Genomic DNA, 22,842 nt, shown 5'->3' on the forward strand with positions numbered 1-22,842 from the left:
CATATGTCAAAGATCGGACGTTTGTTTCCTTGCTACTGGGGTTTTGGGTAGAAGTAGGATGGATGAGCCGAGGCACACGACCAAAAAAAAGAATATCTGATGTTTAATTCCTTGTCTGGGTCGCTCAACTGTTTTTTTTTTTTTTTTTTTTTTTTTTTTTTTTACGATCTCTTCGGCAATTAAATTTCCCCCATCCATCATCGACATTTGTATTTAGACTTCGGACACTTTGACGTAATAAGGGGTCGGGGACGCAATGTTGAGAGTGGTTAAGCGGGGTTGTCTCCAACTTTGGAGCTACTTCCGTACCAAAGAAAAAAATAAGATAGAACTGCCTACTATGACACAGCCAAGGAAAGATGCTGTAGCTGTTTTTTTTTTTTTTTTTTTTGGCAAACTGCGGGGTTTCGAAGGCAGGAACGACAACGCCAGGGGAGCCGGACGAGGCCGATCCCAAAAATCCTAATGAGAATCCAAAGGTCCAAACCACCAAGCATACTCGATAGGAAAAGCTGTTGTTTGCCAGCAAGTCGTCAGTAATCATCACCGCCGCCGGGTACTTTTTACTATGTATGTACAATACAGTTCACGTGATCGATAGTGGATCGAAATCTGGGCTATTCCAATTCGTTTTAGCCACAGCTGCAATGCAAATGTTATTAGCGGACTATAATTGCCGAGATGGAAGGGAGGCAGAAGCAAATGCCAACAAGGCGACTCCCCAGAAATTCAGAGCCCTACGGTTTCGGGCTAGGTGAGACAAAGTTGGAGGGAAAAAATACAAGAGAGAAAAGAGAAAGAAAAAAGGTACTGTACAATTTTACTATCAAAGAAGATGGCCCAGCCCCAGCCAGCCCTTGAGTGCCGGGCGGCGATTCGGCGGGGAATGCCAGGATTGCAAGGTTGTAGAATTAACAGGGATTACAGCGGCCCCTTTGCCCGAACGGACGGGGAGAGACAATACCTTGACCAATCAGGTGTTGTGCTTTCCCAACAATTGCGTCCCCAACAAAATGGGTGAGAAAAAAACCAAAGGACCATAAGATTTGTTTTTATGTATTCTTTTTTATAGCACATGGGCTTGGACGCATGTTTACGATGCGTGGGTCATTCGACTTTATGGCATTGACTGGCAGTGATGAGAAACCATGGGCTGATGCATCGGAGGGGCGTGGGAGACTGACTGCACAGGCAAAAAGAAGAAGGTCCAACAGCCTCCACGACATGGGCTGATATCATCTTTGGAGGGTTGGATGGAGCCTCATAGCTTGGAGCCTGATCGCCTCGTACAAGCCAGTCAACCTTCCCAACGCCTTTAGGAACGCTTTGCCGCAACAAATGAAGAAAACATCAGCCGATAGGGTGGCCATGTGGCTTTTGAGTTGGTTTTTTTTTAGGTTGCTGTTGTCCTCAGGTAGGTACCTAGGTACATGCAGTAGTTTGTAGCTTCTCACTGTCCTCAACCTCTAAACTAGTATACAGCAACGTTGTTTTACAACTACTAGGTACAAGTTTACATATTGTAAGTGCTTGATTATGGTAACAAGGTTGGTTGAATGACTGTGCATACTTACCTAGGTACCTTTGAACATTAAACCCAAGTACAGGTACATGGCGGCAGGCAGTATGTATACGTGATGCGTAGTGTATCAATGCCAACATCCAAGTCCCATGACCGTATTTTTTTCATAGGGCAACGAACGTTCAACTCAGCCTCCAGCAGTCACCCCCAGAGTTTAGGTGATTCGCGAGTCCACACATCCCATCCCACGAGAGACATACCCCGGGCTAGCCCGATCCTAGTTTTTTCTTCTCCTTTCCTTTCCTTCCTCGGCAGGGCGGCTTCTTCCTCTGTTCTGTTGTGTAAAGGGAAAGCAAGACCCACACGGCCTACCCACCCGCCACCTTCTGTTGTTGAATACCCTTGTTGTTTGTTGTTCGCCCCCTTCAACAAACCCCAAAGCATTGATATAAACGGATACCACCCAACCAATTCTTTGACCTGGCCTTGACCTCACCTTCTCTCATAAACCCATCCAACTTTTGCCATCAACCCTTCACTTTCACCTCGGCACCCCTAGCCGCCAGAGTTTGTACACTTGGTTGTACGTACAGCAGAACTCTCTCATTGATCCTTAACCCTCCCTCGAGTCAAGAGAGTGAGAGCGTCTCGACTTTGGACTTTGACAGTCTTGGCATCGCCAATCATGGCTTCGTCATCTTCCTCCGTGCCGGAGTTGGCTGCCGCCTTCCCTGATGGCACTACCGACTTCAAGCCCATGAGGAACACCAAGGGCTACGACGTCAGCAAGCCGCACATTTCCGAGACACCTATGACACTCAAGAACTGGCATAAGCACGTCAACTGGCTCAACACCACCTTCATCTTGTTTGTGCCCCTGGCTGGTCTCATATCCACTTACTGGGTCCCTCTGCAGTGGAAGACGGCTGTATGGGCTGTCGTCTACTACTTCAACACCGGCCTGGGAATTACTGCCGGTAAGTGGCTCTTGAACAAACGAGCTAGGCCGCCGCCCTGTATCCAATCATCTGTATCCATCCCTAGATGCTAACTAGAAAACTTGCAGGTTACCACCGACTTTGGGCTCACAGCTCGTACAAGGCCTCGCTTCCGCTCAAAATCTACCTTGCCGCCGTTGGCGCTGGTGCCGTCGAGGGCTCCATCAGATGGTGGTCCAACGGTCACCGCGCACACCACCGATACACCGATACCGAGAAGGACCCCTACTCAGTCCGCAAGGGTCTCCTGTACTCACACATGGGATGGATGCTTCTGAAGCAGAACCCCAAGAAGCAGGGCCGCACCGACATCACCGACCTGAACGAGGACCCCGTTGTCGTTTGGCAGCACCGCAACTTCCTCAAGTGTGTTATCTTCATGGCCCTCGTCTTCCCCACACTTGTGGCTGGCCTTGGCTGGGGTGACTACTGGGGAGGTTTCATCTACGGAGGTATTCTGCGTGTCTTCTTCGTCCAGCAGGCCACCTTCTGCGTCAACTCGCTTGCCCACTGGCTCGGTGACCAGCCTTTCGACGATCGCAACTCGCCGCGTGATCACGTCATCACAGCCCTGGTCACCCTTGGAGAGGGATACCACAACTTCCACCACGAGTTCCCTTCGGACTACCGCAACGCTATTGAGTGGTACCAGTATGACCCCACCAAGTGGTCAATCTGGATCTGGAAGCAGCTTGGTCTTGCCCACAACCTGAAGCAGTTCCGCCAAAACGAGATTGAGAAGGGACGCGTCCAGCAGCTGCAGAAGAAGCTCGACCAGAAGCGCGCCAAGCTTGATTGGGGTATTCCCTTGGAGCAGCTTCCCGTTGTTAGCTGGGATGACTTTGTTGAGCAGTCCAAGAACGGAAAGGCTTGGATTGCAGTTGCCGGTGTCATCCACGATGTTGGTGACTTCATCAAGGACCACCCTGGTGGCAGAGCTCTCATCAACTCGGCCATTGGCAAGGACGCAACCGCAATCTTCAACGGCGGTGTTTACAACCACTCCAACGCCGCTCACAACCTGCTCTCGACTATGCGTGTGGGTGTTTTGCGTGGCGGCTGCGAGGTTGAGATCTGGAAGCGCGCCCAGTCCGAAAACAAGGACGTCTCAACCGTCGTTGATTCTTCGGGTAACCGCATCGTCCGCGCGGGTGGGCAAGCGACCAAGGTCGTCCAGCCTGTTCCGGGTGCTCAGGCCGCGTGATACCTGACGTTTCAGTTTTATTCGGTTACGGTCAGGCTCGTCGATCACAGAGGGCTATGAAGGCCGCATAGTTGTCCAGACCCCTTGATGGGTCGGGGCGCCGTGCATTGCTCTGCGATGAGCCAGCCAACGACTGCTGCTTTCGCTGTCATTTGTTGGGCGTTGAGGTTAAGGGTTTTCTTTGTCTTGTTCTTGGGCGACTCTTTATAATATGTGGCATTTGTTATGATTGTTGTTAGAAGGTGATCAAAATTGTTGGTGAGCTACAGCAGGCCGGATCAGCTTGGATTGACTACCTGGCTTATTCTTGCCTGCTCTGTACATAGATGGTGTCATCACTCACATCAAAATCTAGTCACATATTGGTGACTATGTTCTCCATCTTACTGCCTGCATGCGTGAACAACCACTGCTTTGAGCATAACATCTGGAAATGCTTGTGATGTCGAGTTTCCTTTTGGCCCCTAGGCAGTCACTTCCTAGACACTAAAATCTTTTTTTGAAAATGCCGCGAGAACGGAGCCTAATGGGCCCGGGACAGCGTCTATTATAGACGGAGGTTACGTTTAATGTCGCGGAGTTTGTCCTTAGAATAAGCACGGCCAGGGCTCAGAGTTGTATGTGTGTGAGGGGGGGGGGGGGGGGGAAGCCGAAGTGATATAGTGATGTGCGCCTACGTACATACGGATGGGAGAAGAAGACTGCGCTAGGCATTCCGTATTAGAGAGACCAGTCAACCTGCCGGGACTTGGTTAGTCCAAAAGCTCTAGTGCAATGCAGAGATGGCCTACTGTTATGTCGGGATTATATCCGACAGCGCTAGTGCGACTCCTGCCTTCTGTTTCTGCGAGATATGGGTTGATGTATACATCTACACCCAACCCCACAAATATCTATACAACATTTGCCGTCGATGCAACTATACCAGAGACCAACGCGCTTTAAATATTCGCCCTAACCAACCAGGTACGTGCCGGTAAGTGAAGCCGGGTCTACCAGGTCCCAGAGACCTGTGAAGTACCCAGAAAGGATGGGCAGACCTTCTTGTGGTAGACGAGGTCCCGTTCGGTTTGACGGCGGACGGGGAGGTCGGGCTTGTGGGAATTGCTAATATTAACTAGCTCCGTGCAAGGAAACGGGATCATGGAGCCATTCGTTTCTTTGAGCTCGCCTCAAATACACGAATAGTATCAAAGTGATCAAAACTTGATGGTTTTTTCTCTTCAATTTGAATCTTTCATTAGAATGGACTAGGTGATTTGTTATAGTGTTGATATTGCCATCGATGTGAAAAAAAGGAAACAGACACCTCGGATTTGAAAAAGTCGGATTCCCAAAAAAAGCCATCAATGAAGAATGGCCCAGAATTATTATACCCTCCAGGGGTGATGCCGACCTATAAGATAATAAAACGAGCAATAGTCCCATATGTTCCCAGGAGATTAGCCGCCTGCTATGCACGCATTATCAATGCACCGGCTCTGTAATGTTGACCCGGCACCCCCCAAAACAGTATGATCTCCCAGAAAGAGGGCAAAAAAACTAAACAATGCGCAGACCAATGCTCTGCCTGCCAACCAACAGAAGGTAAACAAAAGGAATATAGTGGGGTTCTATGTAGCATGAAAGAAAAGAAAGAAACGAATGAGCATGACGGAAGTGACGACCTTTTAAGCAGAGATTGAGAGAGCCAGGAACAGCCCTTATATTGAGGGAGTTGGTATTTCCAAGCAAAACGCATTCAACAAATGAAACTACCCCCCAAGTCTTTGTTTAGATTCCACCAACTTCCCCCCACACTAATAATAACAGTCTTAGCTGCTCGAGGGACATATATGTATATACTTTCTGACAAAGGAAAATAAAAATCAAAGATTCGATAGTGTGTTGATTGGCCCATCCCGCCATCCCTTCCCAGTAAAGGAACAGGGAATATAAGGGGTCTGAAGAATAAATGGGGAGGAGCCAGCCGTACAATCTATAAGGGTATTTTTTTTCTCTTAACGACAAAAATCCAAAGCAAGAAAACGCGCCAAATGAGTTGCAAGGTTCCACAAACAGCAGACGATAATAGAAAGAAGAGCTGGTCATAACAAACAAGGGCTAAGGGGGGAAAACATGGTGCCACCATCAGTATTCCCGGGCAGAACAACTCCATGCAACCCATCGCATTGAACTGAACGAGGCCCATATCCACTGCCCCCTTTTTCCAAAAGAATCAAATATCGAACTAGAAGGACTTAAAAAGTAAATGAAGCCGTGTAGCCTTGGTGAGCGACACAGATTCAACCAATGCTCAAATTTGCTGAGAACAGGTACTGAAGATCAGTTAAAAAGAAAAGGAATGATGAATAGAGAGTGTCGAGAAATGTTGCAAAATAATATGCCTATAGTATGATAAAAACTCCAAAACACCAAACCCGTGTGTATATGAAGGACGATGACCGACTGAACCGACGGAAACTAGTCGGTATAAATGCAACGCTCAAATGGGGCCGGGTACTTTTTGCTCTAAAATCGGTGACTCGCGGCCCAGATGCTAGCTGATGCAGACGCAGCCCATTCCGACTCCTCGTATGGGGGAGTGGGCCACTTGCCATAGTCTGTGGGTGTAGAAGTATTGCCCTTCTCCAGATTTAGGGGCTTCGGTGTCACGTTCTCACTTCCGTCGCCAAAGAGGACCGAGTTCCCGTTGGCGGACGGAGATGGTGTCGGGTACGGGTTAAGGTTGGCATTGTGTGCAGCGGCGGCAGAGTTGCGATTACTGGCGGGCGTCTTGGCCATGTTGTTGTAGTGGGAATTGCTATGCGGTGGGGCCTTGTCCTTGTTCTCAAGCTTTGTCATGGCGTTGTGCGTAGATGTGAGAACTTCGTCCAAGAGCTCGTCTTCCTCGTCTGGCGCGTCGTATTGATGCATCCCCCCGGGTTGGCCAGCCTGCGCTCTCCGCGTGCGGCTCGAAATTGGACCGCCAGGAACATTGTTTCCGTTACGAGCAGCATTCATGAGATTGTCCACAGACCTAGGCTGGTGGTGCGGAAGCGAGTGATGTCTTTTGAGAGTGCCATTGTTGTTTGCCGGCACGTTGTGGACCGGTACAGCCGGAGGCTCTGCCATGTAGTCGCCGTGTGAGTCCTTGCCTGCTGCCTGACCTTGTTGATCAATGACCATCGATGATCTGTTGCTGGCAAACGGTCCGCATCCGGCCTGAGCCTCGACATCGTCATACGTCGGTGATATCGGAGCTTGGTGGCGGCCCGAGAACCTGCGTGCCCTCTTGCGAAGGTGCGAGAAGAAGCTTTCCTTCTCCTGCTTACCACTGGGTGGCGAGGCAAGACCTCCGTTACCATTAAGAGCTCGCTCGGCCTGTTGCCGATGAATCTCAGCATAGTGATTTGTGCTTGATGCAACCGATAGTTGGCGTCCGATCTTCTTGGAGGCCTTCTCTGTACCCCGGTTGCTCGATGCGTTTGCGTAGGCATCGTTGTATGCCGGTGTCCTGTTGCTTGCTGCTTGTGCAGTCACGGCATCCGACATGGGAGATATCGGTCTGATGGTTGGCAGAATGGGCATAGGCGCAACATTCGAAGGACCATTGGTCCAGGTGGTACGCTTGCTAGTAGCAACAGGAGGCCTTGCCTTGGGTTGATTTATCTCACTGACGGTATGGATGGGAGCAGGCCTGGGAGCGACATCCTTGGCCACTGGAGCTGGGGCAGCACTCTCGTTGCTGTCGGTACGACCAATCAATGATTTTCTAAACCATGACTTGGACGACGTTGGCGTCGAGGTTGCAGAGTCCTTGCCCTTGTTAAGATCGGACTGCTTGCGGCCCAAGATCCTCGATGCTGACGACTTGGGTCGCAAGGGGTCAACGGCGTCGGCAAAGTATTCATGAGCCAGTGCCTGTGTTGATGTCGGCCTGTTTTTGGGGTCCCACATCAAACACCACGTGACAAACTGGCTCAAAGACGAGGGCCACTGGGGGGCCTGCAGGATCGTATCCATAGCATGTGGCGCCATCTTGGGGAATGAGAAGCCGAGCTTGCCTGCCAAGCGGGTGCCTTCCCTCCATTCACCGCCTCCAACGCGCCCACCGGTCTTGTTGTACCAGTTACCGGGGCTACCCATGATTTCGCAAACCCTCCACACCTGGTCGACCTCGTTGCCACCTGGAAAGAGGGGCTTGAGTGTAGCCACCTCTACAGCCATGGCACCGACGGCCCAGATGTCGACGGGGGCGGAATATTCGCCGGCTCTGAGGAGCACTTCGGGTGCGCGGTACCATCTCGTTGAGACGTAGGTCGTGTATGGGAGTTTCGAATGCGTTTCTCTTGCCAGTCCAAAGTCGGCAATCTTAACAGTGTATGCCTGTGCTGGAGGGTTGACAATTGACGAGTATCTCCTGAAAGATGTCGAAGATTCGTTGTGTCCAGAGGTTGATACCAAAATGTTTTCGGGCTTAATGTCTCTGTGAAAGAAGCTGTGTGCGTGTATGTGCTCGAGACCTTGCATAATCTGAAAAAGGATGCTCTTTACGCTGGCGTTGTCGAGTGCCTTGTGTTCCCTCGCCTTCATTAGTTGGTAGAGGTTTCCCTCCATGTACTCCATGGCAATGTGCAGCTTCTTGGTGAAGGGGTCCAAGAAGATGTCCAGAGCAGGCACGAGGTGAGCGTGTGCTGGTAGCGTCCTCAAGAAAACGACTTCACGGAGCTCCAGACATGGGGTAAAGGACTCAAAAGTCTTTTTCATCGTCTTGATGGCAACCTAAAAAAAGAGTGGTTCAAACGGTGTCAGAGGCTACAGTCCCGCAACTTTAATAAAAAAAAGTCCAGACCAAAAATCGTCGCAACCTCGGACAATAAACATACCACAGTGCCCCGGCGAGCAACCGCGGCTCCGGCAGTGCGAACTCTTGCTAGAGCCACACTTCCAAAGCTTCCATCGCCAATCTCCTTCAGTACTTCAAATCGATCTTCAAGGGCCAGCATGTTGGCTGGCGGGTGATTCGATCCCCGATGAGGGTAGTCGTGTGAGACGGTCATTTTGAATGACCAGAATTGGGTGACGATTTGATTGAAGTTGCTGACCCTATTGAGACGTGCAGCTCGCTGGGAAAGCTCGACAACCCAGTGAGAGTCGCGTCCAACACGACGGTAGCCCTGGTGAGGGTTTTGGAAGAGAGCTCTTTTCGAAAGAGCCGGACAGGATTTACGAGGTCATTCGACAAAAGGTCAGCGTCGGCAGCTAGCTGTTGTTGAACTGATGATTGGCTGCAACTGATGGTAATTGATGAGGCGTGTACTTGGGGGGCGTCGAGATGATCGGGGGCCCGCGGCTGGATCAAAAGAGACAGGTTTGAGTATGGGACGAACAGCCCAGGAATTAAAAGGATCGATTTGGAGCTGTTTGCTTGTGCTTTGCTCGACTTGAAGACGGGACGGAGGCGTGCGGCCGGAACTTCCAAAAAGGAAAGTGACGTTGTGGGAATAACGCAGCAGACAAAACAATAAAATAAAAATAAAAAAGATAAAAAGAGGGAGTGTGGATGAACGAGAGAAAACGTTGGTTTGAGTCGCTGGCAAAGGATAGTGGACGGTTGCCCCTGGGAAAAAAGGGCTCTCCTGACGATGGTCGGTCAGGATGGGTTGGTATGATTACGGAACTGAGAAAGGGTGCAGAGCAGGACAGGGGCCTTGGAAGGTCCGTCCGGAGAGTCGGGCAGCGGGTCTGCTCCAGTATTTTTTGGGGGTACTGATACGACCCTTTGGAAATGGATTGGTTATCCGCCCTTCAGCTGCTTGTGCTTGGTTCGTTTCCCGATCGACTCGTGGGTCGCGGATTGAGTGAGGGAATTGGGAGATGCGAAGTGAAAGGGGGGGGGATAGCAAAGGGAGGAACAGCAAACGAGTGATGTGTGCCTCCAAAGAGCCCAATCGATGATGCCTAGGAAGAGGGAGGAGGAGTCAAGAGAGAAAGAGCACAGATCAGATAGCTAGCTAGGTAGGTACCTAGCCAAGTTACGTAGTAGGTAGTGGGAAAGCAAGTTACGCTGTGCTTGTTGCGTTGGCTGCGAAAACTTGTGCCTGTGTCAGCTTGGGTGTGTGTGCTGCGTTTGGTAAGGATGCTGTGTGCTGCTGTGTCCAGGGTTGGGTGGTGGTGGGTGCCAGCCCGGCTCGTCTAAGATTGCTGCCCGTTGTGGATCGTAAAAACTGCCGTCGCTGCCAATGCACAAACAGATAGATGCATATACGTACATTAACAGCCAAGAGGTAAGGTAAGGTATTAGAGTAATGTAAGATTTTGTGAAGCTGCAGAAAAGAGTACCCAAAAGCCTCGTCAAAAACGAGGACTATTAAGAGACAAGACCAATAGCAGACAAAAAAATGCCATCAAAAATTCAGATAAAATTGGGCAAGTGTCAAAACTCCCCACGAGGATTTGATTGCATTAGGATGAACAGTGATGGCGAGAATAACTCAGGACCAAATGAAGAAAGAAAGCAAAAAAGGGGCCCTAAATTATCCCAATGAATCCAAGCAAGCCACAAGAAACAAGCACTGGGGGAGCAGAAAGCGTTTTGGAACCCCGAAACTTGAGCCACCGCGCTCCAATCCTGCGCAAACCACTGGTGAGAATTAATGGTGGGTGTTTGGGAAGCGGGTTCAACGGGGTGTGCCAGCATCAATTAATTTAGCATTAACAAGTTATCATTCGTATGAAAAAGCATGCTGGGTACCTAGGTAATTAGTCTACAGTAGGTTATGGTATACAGTAGACAGTGGTACAAGTAAAGATGGCAGCAAGGGGAAGCTGCATAAAGAAAGGACGGCTATGGAATCGGCAGCCAAGCTACCCCCCCATCCTCAAATAAGATGCACCAGGCGGATGAACAAGCAGCAACAGGAATGGTCGTTGTGCTGGGTGCTGGGATGGGCTAGCCATCGTCGAAAGGGGGGCGCCCCAATTTCGCTAAGGACGGGGCCCGGGGTGTCAGTTTTGCGCCAGAGTCCTGAAATGGCAAGGGCAAAACCAAGACACAAAGTCCCCTGACATACGTACAATCAATAGGGCGTTTTACGTCAAACTGGCAGTGGTAGGTAGGCCCCGGATTTCCTCACTCTTCACGGTACAGTATATATACCAATATACATATACACATGTGTATATATATCCAATAACAATATGCACATGAACGGTTCGGTTCCATTGAAGCGCATAACGAAACTTGGTTAGTCAAGAAGCCGGTGCGTGCATGCAGGAGGCAAAACAGCGAAAACTCAATTAGATAGATTCGAAGGGACGGGTGGAGGCGAATCCGTAATAGCAAAGAAATGGAAGAATCTACCGGTACATACAATGCAACTGTTTCGTTTCTGCGCTGCCAAAGGCCCTCACTCTCTCATCCTCCTACCCCAGCCATTATAGAGTTCCGCGCCACCCGTTGGCCATTACCACAAATCCCTTCCAGATCTTACATTGTGATGACTTTGATGGCGAGTAGGATCCATTTTAAACATGAAGCGATTCTTTGCCCAGGCTGGCGTAAATTAGAATCACAAGTGGAACACGATCGTTCTGGCTATTGTAATTAATACTGCCCCGTTCTCGCCAATGAGCCGATTAAACGAGGTCAACGGCCAGCCGAGATTCTGTTTGTGGGATACGCTGGCTGATTTTGCCAAACAGAAACAATCAAGGAAAAGGGTTGGGGCGAACAAGCAAATTGTCGGTCGAAAGTCGCAATCAGCCCAGTAAACTCCTCCAAGCATGTTGACAGAAACAAGACTGTCAGCCACACAGTCGCCTTAACTCGTAGCTGCGGTTCAAGATCAGCTAGTCTACTAGCTCGTCAATTACAGAACAAAACATAAAAAAGCACCAGCAGACCCTGAAGCGTACGCAAAAAAGAGAGAAAAAAGGTTGGACGCTTGCGTATGGTAATCACATTAACTATTAGATAGAAGGATGAACTGTAAGCATCTCAGTGATCGAGTTGCAAAAGCTGCAATGTCAGCAAACGAGCTACGAATTATTTTTCATAGAACGAAGGAACCGGAAACACTATCTATCGTTGCCACATTCAGGATGTTTAGAGACACAAAACATAAAGAGGAACAATACATGACTAACAGCAACAACCAAAAAAAAAAAAAAAAAAAAAAAAAAAAAAAAAAAGAGCCATAGTCTTGAATAGATACAGTAACCCTATTGACGAATCGTTCATGTTGGAATAAGCCAAGGGCGCCCCTGGCGGCGTGGTAAAAACAATGTGAATGTAATTGGTCGTTGGCCGTAACGTGTGTAACGGCTAATGCTTTTGCACATCCAAGCGTTTTTACCTCTCTTTTTCTCAGTTCACACTTTTTGTGTGGCCCCCATTGGAGCCGGTCCATGCGATGTTCCAATAAGCGTCCGGGCTAGACTCATGATGCAGACAAGCATGTTGGGACTTTTCTCTCTCCCTATAACTGACTGTTGTGTGCGTGTCGATGACCTCTCCAAAGAACTCTCATCCCTACTATCCAGGGAAGTCCTCGTTGGAAAGCAGGCAATGAAGCCCAGTGAGGAAAGAGGCGCATAAACAACTCATATAACCCTAGTACTAGCATACCATACCATCCAGTAATGTACAGTAATAGATGATACCTGCGGAAAAAAGTGATCTTCGCTGGAGAAGTAAGACGCACGGTCGATGATGATCTCTTGTGTGATGTGATATTTTACTAGTCATTTATCGTCTTCAGTGGAACGCTTGACGGATGAGAAAGACTCCCAACACTCTGGTTTCTTGCGTCTAACTTCGCAGTAGGTAAATCATGTGCCCATCTGGGGCCATGTCTCTTTTCTCAAGACCAGGGGGCATCCAGGCCTGGACTTTTCTCACGATTCGAGGCTAAGGCCAAATCAAAGATGGCTTTTGAATTGGTCACTGTGACCGATAATAATAACGGAAGGGCTTGTTTGGGCTTGCAAGCATCACCCGAGGGCAGGTGACATATTCCAATTTGGTTCCAACAAGGCAAAACCTCCACTTTCCACGGGTCTGACCGTCCGTCCGGTTGTGTGCCAATCTGCGCGGCCGCGAATCGTGACAGGCCCCGAAAATCAGACTAACAGAGCTATTGCCTGACCGCCTCGTCTTTTTGCTAGCGGTATACTTTGCAAAAAAAAAACAAAAAAAAAGAAGCTGCGTTGCATTCTCGTGCATGTACGCGGGTGGAAAACTCCCAAAGTGGAGAGCTACCCTCCCCACAATTCCCAACGAAGAGCTCGGACAATGGACCTGAGAGCAACAGTGAACACTGAAGAGAGAGAGAGCTCCAACGCCCCCCAGGCCGATCGTCGATTATCGCCAAACCACGTCAAAGCGTACCCCAAAACTGTACGCTAAGAACTCGATAGCAGAGACCGCTTGTCCTTGTCAAATTGAAAGAGTGGCTGACGGGGGACGGACGGACGTCGAGTCCCCTCGTCAATCTGTCAGCGCTTTGTCTTCCTTTTCTCTGCCCGTATCTCTCCATCCTCTTTCATTTTTATTTTTGTTCTTCAGCAAGCGGGTAAAGACATATATGCTGGACAATCCCGCCCCCAATACTTTGTGGATGACTCGCGAAATACGCCATTCCCCGGCTGTACACGTGTTCGACGCGTCTAATTGATAACACCTCGCGCTTTGGCTTTCGAGGCCGAACACTCTTTTGTTCTGCGCGTGCCCCGCCCCTCATTCAGTCACGTCTTTGAAAATGACAACCGTTCATCATTAATGCATTTTTGTGTGCACACGTATTAGTAGTAGTGGTACAGATTCATGCGAGCAAATCTTATGAGAATAGTAGAGACATTGATAGAGTCTATATAAAGAGTAGATAAAAATAAGGGCACTCTAAACAGACAGGCCGTCAAAAGGTTAGACGCCTTCTCTATGCAGATCTTTGACGCTTTTCTTCTTTAGGTTCTCCGTGTGTGACTCTCAATCCCCCTCCAGATCCTCCCGCCCGGCTTCTTTTGGAGCGTGGCCCGCTCGTAACCACGACACGTCTCGGGGCATTGGTCCATCAATAGGTCAACCACCGACTCTTCTGAGTCTTCTCTTCACTCTCATATCCATAACCATCCCCGTCTTCGGCCGGTGATCCTTTTCCACTTCCATAATCCGGCTCCAGCTTCCGGCGGGATTGCAAAGCAGCATTGATTTGATGGGGGCAACCAGCAAATAAAAACCAAAGCTGCGCCTTGATAAACAAACCAAAAATGAGTTGTAAAGCACCACCACAAACCACCCAAGAGAACAAAATGTCACAAGCGGAGACGCGCGTCACGACAGGGCAGCCACCTTCATGCCGTTGAACCCGGACGGACAGGCAGGATTGACTGGAAAGTTGTGGGTTCTGCCTTGGTTGCTTGGGTTGTTTGTGTTGCGCCCACTTACTTCGAGAAAAGAAATGTGGTTCTGCCCAGAAAAAAGAAAAAAAATACATGACCACCAATCTCCTTTTCTTTCGCTGATCCTTCCTTTTGGCAGAGAGATTGCTACCTCCACAGGAAGAGAACCACCCCCTAGCTCCTTTCACGTTTCGGCCCCTCATGAAATGTTTATGCCATCCATGGTCCTGCATCATAACATCCCGTCCCTGAGACACAGTTGTGAAACGCCACATCTGAGTGGGAGAAAAAGGGCCAGTCGGGAGCTCGCTTGTTGTTTTACCTAGGTAGGCCTCTCTGTACGCTCCCTTCCTCGTCCTTTTCTTTCTTTGGCTTGACCTAGGTAAGCACTTGGCACCAACATTTCCGCATAAACAACGCCACGGTAACGCGAGTAGATTAAGCATATTCCAATTTCTGCCAAGCAAGGTTGATGCCTTTGTGAATTGACTGACCATTGCAGTGATCAACGTAAATATATGTCTACACAGCCCACAAATTAGTATGCGCCATTTGTGATGCCTCAGACAAGAGAAGCTATTTGGGCTTTCCGGCCCGTTCAAAATAGAAGCAAAGTGGAGAAAACATTCAATTCGGTGCTGATTGATGTCTCCAATACTGTTACATATCGCTAAGGGAAACAGCCTGAAAGTTCCCGTAATGCAATTTCCAACACCATACGCCATACAAAAAAAAAAGTGACAAAGAAGAACAGAATGAATGTGCCCAAAGAAGACGAAAAAGAAGAAGAAAGGAAAGCAAGGGAAAGCAATATCAGACATAGACAAAATCCAAAATATCGCCATCCAGATCCTGCTGCCCATATGGCTATAGTTCCGTCCGGATACTATGCCCACGTCTGCAAAACAAACAACGCCACAAAAAGGAAGGGTATCAAGTTTTCAAGTAATAATACATTTGCTTCGCGCGGAAGTGGTCGAAGTAGTCAAAGGAAGCTTTGTGAAAAACCACACAGGAAAGGATATCGGTGTAGACTGAGAGTTGATCAGTTGGGCAAAGACTGTCAACAGCTTAGGTAACAATAATGTTCAGATCGCTACTGCTGGTACTGCTGTAGGACGACCTTTGTGTATCTTGCCCGAGGAGAACTGTTTGGGTTCCAATCTCGGGTGACGGAGAGCCTAGGCTGGCCCGTAGTCGCAACTTTTCATCTAGCATACTGACCAGACGCTCTGAGTAAGTGTCCAGAAGTCCGCTGAGCAGGCTGTCGTGAATGGCGGTGGAGCTGCTGTCACGTATAGCACGGTCTCCCAAGGCCGCTGCGGTTAGTCGCAGCTCTGCATCCAGTTCAGCAAGTATCTCTGGGCGGATAGGCTGTTGCTGAGGGTCCGTATCAGCCGCCGCTAGCTTCTTGCGGTATGCCCGTAACGTGCGACATGTCTGTTCTGTCGCCATGCTGAGCGTTCCGAAGCCATATGGCGACGTTGATGTGGATGAAGACGACGCTAGAGCAGGCGATGATCGCAAGCTGCTCGTACTTTGTTTCTTTCGAGGCCCAGACAGCAACATGGACGAGGCCAAGGCTGCTGGAGGCGTTGTACTAAGAGCGGGTAGCGAGGGTCTCCTACATACCCCGCGGGTCCTTGGACTTACTGGCGGCGGAGTGGTGCCAGAGTCACCGCTTCCAGAGGAGACCCTTCTCGAAGAAGAATCTTCGACAATTGTGCTGCTCCCTGGAGACGTTTGAGACGCTGGCGTCGGGGTTCTTGAGCCAGTGGCCAACAATCCATATTTTGAGGTGCGACGAGACAGCGTCCTGGGTGGTGATCGCCGTCCTCCCGAGGACGAAGGCCGCTGGAATTCGGCCAACTCTGCCTTGGACAGAACTTTTCTGAGGGTAGGCTTACTTGACGTCAATACCGGCTCCTTTGCTGGCGATGGATCCCTACTCATCGATGAAGCTATCGGATCACTCAGGTCAAGCGCCCAAATCATGATTGTACCGTCAGAGGCTACGCTGACCACCGTCCTGGTTTGCCCCTCATCTTCTAGTAATGTCACACCGTTTATGGCCTGACTGTGACCCCAGTCGCGACCCAGGAACGAACCTCTCTGCGAGTCGTAGATCCTCACCGATTTGTCTGTATTGGACACACCTAGGAGGAATGATGGCTCGCTGGTTGATAGAGGCTGGCCATAGATTAACGAATCCAGGACAACCGACTCGGCTCCGCCTTCATCAATGCACTTGAAAGTGTTGAGAAGACGGCCGGTTGAGATATCATATTGACATACGGACCGGTCCAATAGTGAAACGAAGACAGACCTGTCATCCATGACCATCGAAGAAGGCGAACCCTTTAGCGTTATGACCCGGGATGGAATTGCCGCGATTGAGTCTGGATCGCCCTCTTTGGAAACTAGATCATGGATCTGTAGGGTCCTGTCCATGGAACAGGTGATGACCTTGTCCTCTGATGGTACGAGGACATGAACCACCTTTGCGGCGAACTCCAGTGTCTGGAAATGCTCAAAGGTACCTGTTGATGTTCTGCGAAAAAGTTGTGTGGTTCTGTCACGTCCACAAGACGCTATAATGGCCCTCCTGCTGTTGTCTTCGTACTCGTATATCGCCACTACCTGGCACATAGACGCGTGTGCTCTGGTATCCATCAGGCATTCTTTAGTGTTGAAGTCGATGACCTTCAACACACCGAGTCGGTCGGCAGTGACAAACAGCTGGCCGTGTTTACTTGCTGCAACAATACACAGCTCGTTTGGTGGCTCCAGCTCATCCAGAACTTCGGGTTGCTCGACAGATACCTCGAAAGAGGACCTGATGGAACCATCTGAGCCCCAGAGGACAACCTTGCCGCACCCGGACCATGTAAAGAAGGCGGAGTCAGATGGATTGGGACTGGAAAGAACGCCAACGCCCATAATAGCATCACTATAGCCAGGGATGGGAACAGCTACGGTGCCCGATGCCTCCTTCGCAGGCTGTTGGCCTGGGTTCCAGATGGCTATCGACCGCTTTGCGTCTGTAGTGACAAGGCGATGCCCGACGAAGCCCATTGCTAGTGTGCCTTCAGCTGACTTGCCTGTTCCGAGTACGCAATCACCGTCATCACAGAGTCTGACCACATCGATAGTTGTAAACTGGCCACTCTTGCCGCCGACATAGGCAGTCTGGTCACAGACTGAGATGCACTGCACAGGGAACTCGACGTTGGTGACCCGTAACAGCCTCATCTGCTTACCGGAGTCGTCAAGGATAGATATATCGCCCGTTTCTGAGCAGAGAATAGCTTTGTCGTCACTGATGACGGCCGCGCAGGTGAAGGTTGCTTCCAAAAGCGAGCCAAGCAGTACGTTACGACCCGGAAGGGGTTTTTGGTACTGCGGTACTGGGAATGACCCATCGCCTGGGAATTTTTGTTTGGAAGGAGATGTGGCCTGAGCTTGCTCCTCTACCTTCCATGCCTTAACATGGCGGACACCGAACGTTACGAGGCTGTTGCCAATCCATACCATGCCACGAACTGATGAGGTGCACCTATTCTGTTGGAATAGCCTGGCAGCACCTGTACGTTGGTCGATCCTCCAGATGTACAGGAACCCATCATTGGCGGAGCCTAGTGACGCCAAATACTTGGCATCCTTAGAGAAGGCCACGGCAGCTACGCCGAATGCATGTTCACTAATCGATACTAGTGGGATATCGGACGAATTGTCCTGAAGATTGAAAATCAGCACTCGGGGTGCGAAGCCTGTTTCGCCGACGGCTAAGAATCGTCCGTCCCGACTTAACGAGACGCACGTAGCCGCCTTGATGCGCTCTCGTTGTGACCAGGTCTTGGACGACGGGTTGTCTGACCAATCGCTTGGAGGGCCCCTATTCCTGCTGTCGTTGGCTTTCGGCGTGGAGTTCGGGGTCGACGGTGCGTGTGGTACCGGCGACACTCCGTATGTTGGGGTGGCGGTGGGCCGGGCACGGTAGAATCGCTGAGAGTACTGATCTTCCTGCACGTCGACAACCACGACAGCGCCACCTGCAACATAAGCGAAGCAGGAATTGACAGTGTCGAGACCTGTGGGAGAGGTGCAGGTGTTCCCCACGACCCTTTTCAGAGACAATCGGGCTGGTTGCTCGGCCGCTTTCTGGGGCCGGATCGGTGAGCGTGAGGGGCGGCCGAGGAACGGCGAGTTGGACGGCGTTAGCCTGAGGCGACTCGAGGGCGTGGAAGCCATGTTTGCTTGCGTCATCGGCACCCCGTCGACGGCGATGCGGGGTCCGGACGAGGCAAGTTGCTAAAAGATCCGACGCTCAAGTGACCGCTCTTTTTTCATTATGTGGCGGCAGTGCTCGAGGGTAGAAGCTCTAGGAAACCGGCAGTGCACGTAAGCGCAGAGTGATTTCCCCGGCACCGAAGCATGTATAGATGTGTTGACTCGCACGAGTCTTTCAAGCCAAAGGTGAGGCAAGGTAGCAGCTACCTGTCTGTCCGAATGAATGCATGCGGTTGGGTTGTCAGCGGCGTTGGGATTGTGACGTCGGTTTTGCCCGTTTTCAATGCTTAAGATTTAGCACACCAGCCTTTCAGCAGAAAATTGTTACTTACACAGCCCAGTGATCGATGATCTCAAGGATTCAGGGGTCTGTGAGGTCTCTCCGTATTCGATCTCCTTGCCTTCGGGCCTTCGGCAGGTCAATTCGCTCCAGTGACTTTGACAATTGAGACGAAAAAAAAAAAAAAAAAGAAAAAAAAAAAAAAAAAAAAACAGAACCGCTAACCGACGTTCGGAGTCGACATCGGAGAAGGGGAAATCGAGAGGCAGGAATAGAGCTGGTCCCGCCCGCACAGCTACAAATACCCACCTAGCATTTGTTTGCTAGGGCACTCCTGTCAAGTTTGTCGGATTGTTTCCCTTTAGCTAGCAGGGATATAGATCTTGGCGTTAGTTGCTAGGCCATAACACCAAGGAGCGCCAATCAGCATGTTCACTCGAGGCAGGGATGATGCCAATTCGGGTAAGCGACTGGATCGAGTCCCTGGAACGAGCGAGGATGAGAACTCAATCCGTCTGAAAGCGGATGCATCCAACGGCGAGTCTGTGTCCGGCTGACGTTTGCCGATCTTGATCTAGGCATCTGGCAGGTCTCTCGCGTACTTCTTGGGTGATGATTTAATTTTCCAAGATAGCAGTGGTTTAGTTGCTTCATTCATTCCTCGATACAGTTCCTACATTTCCAAGGCTGCTGCATTGTTTTTACCACGTCAAGACCAACACACCTAAACATCCATTGACATGAAAAGCATGACAACGAACAAGGAATTGCCTACGCCACACTGGTCGCACTACGTATTTGCCTACGTGACCAGACGTTAAATTTGGCTTGGGACACGGTTGTCAAAAAATGGACCTTGGACCCCCATTAAGTGCTCGGAAAAATTGCTTATCACACGCTTATTCCCAATGAGTGCTGGCCTGCAATCAACTAGGTAGGATTTCAGTGGCCTCACACATCGCCAGTGCCACCTGACTAGGACACTGTGGTATCAATTAGCTGTCTTAATAGATGAGAGAACTACCCATAGACTGGCAGCCACGGTTGATGGTACATAGATATGTTACATGGAATATACAGGGTCTCTTTGAAATATCTTTTGTTACAATGACAGACGTGAAGACCAGACGATCTCGTCTCCTCCCCTTCAATTCTCCCTTCTACCGCTTCCGCCGACACCTCCAAGTCTTCTCGGCCCGCCACTACGACGCCGGGCCTGGGATGGCTGATGGTCGGAGTTCTTGCCAGTATCGGATCTGTACGGACGAGGCCGGTTGTTGAACCTCCTGGGTGGTGGAAAGTCTTCCTCTTCCATGTCCCTCCGGCGAAACTCCATCTTTCTCTTGACAAACTCGCGCTTGGCATCCCAGTTGGGCTTGACGCCCTCCTCGCGCCACTTCTTGGGCGGCTTCGTACCCTGCTCAGCCTTCTGTTCCCAGATTTGCTTGCCCCGCTTGAACCAGCGCTGCTGCCGGTCTTCCTCCTCTTTTGCTGAAGGTGTCCAATTGGACTTGAGTATGCGTCGGATAGCCTCGGGCGAGATCTCGAAACGCTGCGCGAGCGCCGGCGTGGTGTAGACGTCCGGGAACTGTTGATGCAGTGCCCGGATTCCTTGAATGGCGTCTGGTGACAGCTTCTTTTGCGGCCGCCAGCCTTGATCGCCAAACTTCTTCTCAAGCGCGGCCTTTTGCACCATCCAAGATTCCTTCTTGGGTTTTGGTTCTTCCGCCGAGGCTCTTGTCTGCTTCTTGCGATCCGCCTCTTTTCCTTTGTGCTTGTCAATCTTCGAGTCCTTCTTATCCTTGGCATTCGCAGTCTCAAGTCTTCTCTTCTTTCTCTCCTGCGGGGTCTCCTCTGTCTGCGGTGGCGTGTCGCCCGGGCCGAACTGTAGCATTCTCCTGACCTTTCGGGGAAGTCGGGCTTCGGGTTCTGCTGGCGCAGATGTGACAGTCCGTGCCTTCTTAAACTCTTTCGCTACATGCTCGCTCTCGTAGGGCTGTGGGTCTGAGATATCTTCAGAGGCTAAAATCTCAGAGGCAAGCGCATCGATAGCTTCAGGCGTCAGTTCCATAACCGATGCAGACTCTAAGACTGCCGCACTACCAGTGGTATCCACATTCTTCTGGCGCTGTTCCGGCTCTGTCGTTTCCTCCGGTGTTGAGGATGTCTCGGCCGCCGCCGCCGCCGTAGGGTCATTGCGGCATGCTGTAGTGTAGTGCAGGTTGCGGTATGTAACCCGCGGTGTTCCGACTGCCCTTGGCTGCTGCCAAACGGATGATGCGACTGCACCTGAGCCCTTTTCGGCGATGTGAAGTTGAGTAAATCCTCTGACGAATATGCGTAAAGCAGCAGTTCGGCAGCTGCAAGCCATTTCACAAGAAAAAATAAGAGTAGCGAACAATAAACAAACATGCAGGAAAGGAGTGTGAGGATGTTAGAAAAATCAAATTTGATGAAGGACGTAAAATTCGCGCCCGCATGTACTGCGCGCGAGCCGTAAAGAGGTATGTAACATGGGAAAGGAAAAATTCCAGCAGCACGGACCGATCCGTAAAAAGGTCCCCACACCACTCTGACCCTAGATTCATCGCTCCCTACAGTATTGCACCAGCATGCACCTCGTCGAGCTGGTGCAACTACAAAAATATAGTCTTTTTTGGGGCGGATTTTTTTATCTCAACAAAGACCAGCCTAGATACGTAGACAGGTATACTAATTGGTTACTTCAGGCCAGTTACCCCTAGTAGAGGTGCCTTTGTCAACCAAATGATTATATGCAGCACGGCAAATCACAAGTTTTGCTTGCTCATCCAGTCGTTCGCCCTGTCCTTCCACTCATCCCTCCACCTTGTCAGGGGCGGCCTACCCTCAACGACATCCCCAGCAGCCCAGAGCATCCTCTTCTTGTCGGTAGCCTCGTCGACGTCGTTATCCGGGCAAATGACGTAGAAGCTGCCCTGGTCCATCTTGCCCACCAAAAAGTCCACCACCTGCTCCGGGTGCCACGCCCCGGGAGCCTTTTCCGCGCCGGCTTTTGAAGTCATGGACGTGTGCGTCCAGCCCGGAACCAGCAGGTGCACCGACACGCCGGCCTCGCCGCGCAGGTCAAAGTCGAGCCCCTCGGCCAGGCTCTTGACCGCCGCCTTGCTTGCGTTGTACGCCGGGTTGCCCGGCGGGTTCGTGATGCCCTGCTTCGACCCCGTGATCACCACCGCGGCCTTGCCACCGTCGCTGCCGCTCTTCTTGACCGCCGGCAGCAGCGCCACGAGCCCATTGACCACGCCGAAGAAGTTGACGTCCATCGTCTTGCGGAAGGCCTCGGGCTCGGCCCAGCTGGAGGGTGTGCCCATCCCCGCATTCAGTGCGAGCAGGTTGATCTTGCCTATACCTCAGGAGATGACGTAAAAAGATAGGGATCGAAGAGACTCAGCGGATATAGAACTTGATGAAATCACCATATGCGTGTGATATAGTATTTGAACCACAATGCCATGGGAAAGGATGACTAACCGCCTAGTTTTGATTCCACCGTCTGCTTGATAGTGTCCCAGTCCTCTGGTTTGGATACGTCCGCCTTGACCGTGGAGACCTGGTCACTTGCGATGCTCTCTGATAGCGCAGCAAGGTATTCATCGCTCCAGTCCACTGCGAGCACTTTCATACCAGCCTCGGCACACTTCTTGGTCAGTGCAAGGCCGATACCAGAGGCACCGCCGGTGATCACGGCACTGTTGGCCGCCCTGAAAATTTGTGACGCTGACATCGTTTCTGTTGTTCGTTTCCTTTTTTTCTCTCTCTCTCTCTCTAACAGTCCTAAACAAAGAAGTTCCCGAAGATGTGTTATTATATAGTGAGCAGGTTGTAAGTTGGTCAAAGTGTGAGATCAAGACAAAAATTCTCAAAAATCCTTTCCTTTCTCTGACGTAGGAGCCGTTCCTATTTCGGAACCGGCCTAGATAGTGAACTGCTGCACGTATTACTTCCAACCCAGTGCCAGACTGACGGACACTAATTACTTACCTATGTCCGACTTGCCCCGCTTCTTGACCCAAGGCTGCCGACACGCCTCTGCCTACAGCGGATTTAACGGACAAAGTTTGTTCGCAAGCATGGATAGAACTGCTTGGTCTAGGACGGCTCATACTTGACCTCACCATATGAATAA

General features: G+C 50.6%; 7 protein-coding genes across 7 annotated transcripts; 3 read left to right on the plus strand and 4 right to left on the minus strand.

Moving 5' to 3' along the window:
- Positions 1-1,013: 1,013 nt before the first annotated feature.
- Positions 1,014-1,744, plus strand: MGG_15766 (uncharacterized protein; the record flags this gene model as incomplete). Its single annotated transcript, XM_003714747.1, has 5 exons — positions 1,014-1,017; positions 1,073-1,171; positions 1,506-1,522; positions 1,608-1,624; positions 1,693-1,744. The coding sequence occupies 5 exons, from the start codon at positions 1,014-1,016 to the stop codon at positions 1,742-1,744; spliced, it is 189 nt and encodes a 62-aa protein (XP_003714795.1).
- A 281-nt stretch (positions 1,745-2,025) lies between these two features.
- MGG_01790 (acyl-CoA desaturase) lies at positions 2,026-4,105 on the plus strand. The gene is made up of 2 exons (XM_003714748.1): positions 2,026-2,499; positions 2,589-4,105. The coding sequence occupies exons 1-2, from the start codon at positions 2,208-2,210 to the stop codon at positions 3,722-3,724; spliced, it is 1,428 nt and encodes a 475-aa protein (XP_003714796.1). The 5' UTR covers positions 2,026-2,207; the 3' UTR covers positions 3,725-4,105.
- An 858-nt stretch (positions 4,106-4,963) lies between these two features.
- MGG_15325 (CMGC/RCK/MAK protein kinase) lies at positions 4,964-9,850 on the minus strand. Its single transcript, XM_003714749.1, has 2 exons — positions 8,593-9,850; positions 4,964-8,488 (listed from the first exon to the last, which is right to left on the minus strand). The coding sequence occupies exons 1-2, from the start codon at positions 8,764-8,766 to the stop codon at positions 6,236-6,238; spliced, it is 2,427 nt and encodes an 808-aa protein (XP_003714797.1). The 5' UTR covers positions 8,767-9,850; the 3' UTR covers positions 4,964-6,235.
- A 3,843-nt stretch (positions 9,851-13,693) lies between these two features.
- MGG_15326 (uncharacterized protein) lies at positions 13,694-14,726 on the plus strand. The gene is made up of 2 exons (XM_003714750.1): positions 13,694-14,105; positions 14,247-14,726. Exons 1-2 carry the CDS (start codon positions 14,062-14,064, stop codon positions 14,431-14,433), a joined length of 231 nt encoding a protein of 76 aa, XP_003714798.1. The 5' UTR covers positions 13,694-14,061; the 3' UTR covers positions 14,434-14,726.
- MGG_01791 (WD repeat-containing protein) lies at positions 14,723-18,864 on the minus strand. The gene is made up of 2 exons (XM_003714751.1): positions 18,730-18,864; positions 14,723-18,608 (listed from the first exon to the last, which is right to left on the minus strand). The coding sequence occupies exon 2, from the start codon at positions 18,371-18,373 to the stop codon at positions 15,179-15,181; it is 3,195 nt and encodes a 1,064-aa protein (XP_003714799.1). The 5' UTR covers positions 18,374-18,608; positions 18,730-18,864; the 3' UTR covers positions 14,723-15,178.
- A 1,015-nt stretch (positions 18,865-19,879) lies between these two features.
- MGG_15767 (uncharacterized protein) lies at positions 19,880-20,571 on the minus strand (the record flags this gene model as incomplete). The annotated part of the gene is made up of 2 exons (XM_003714752.1): positions 19,880-19,893; positions 19,944-20,571. 2 exons carry the CDS (start codon positions 20,569-20,571, stop codon positions 19,880-19,882), a joined length of 642 nt encoding a protein of 213 aa, XP_003714800.1.
- Positions 20,572-21,130: 559 nt separating this feature from the next.
- Positions 21,131-22,669, minus strand: MGG_15768 (uncharacterized protein). The gene is made up of 2 exons (XM_003714753.1): positions 22,188-22,669; positions 21,131-22,059 (listed from the first exon to the last, which is right to left on the minus strand). Exons 1-2 carry the CDS (start codon positions 22,438-22,440, stop codon positions 21,467-21,469), a joined length of 846 nt encoding a protein of 281 aa, XP_003714801.1. The 5' UTR covers positions 22,441-22,669; the 3' UTR covers positions 21,131-21,466.
- Positions 22,670-22,842: the final 173 nt, after the last annotated feature.

This window comes from Pyricularia oryzae, chromosome 2 (genome assembly GCF_000002495.2).
Source record: "Pyricularia oryzae 70-15 chromosome 2, whole genome shotgun sequence".
Taxonomy (NCBI): Eukaryota; Fungi; Ascomycota; class Sordariomycetes; order Magnaporthales; family Pyriculariaceae; genus Pyricularia; species Pyricularia oryzae.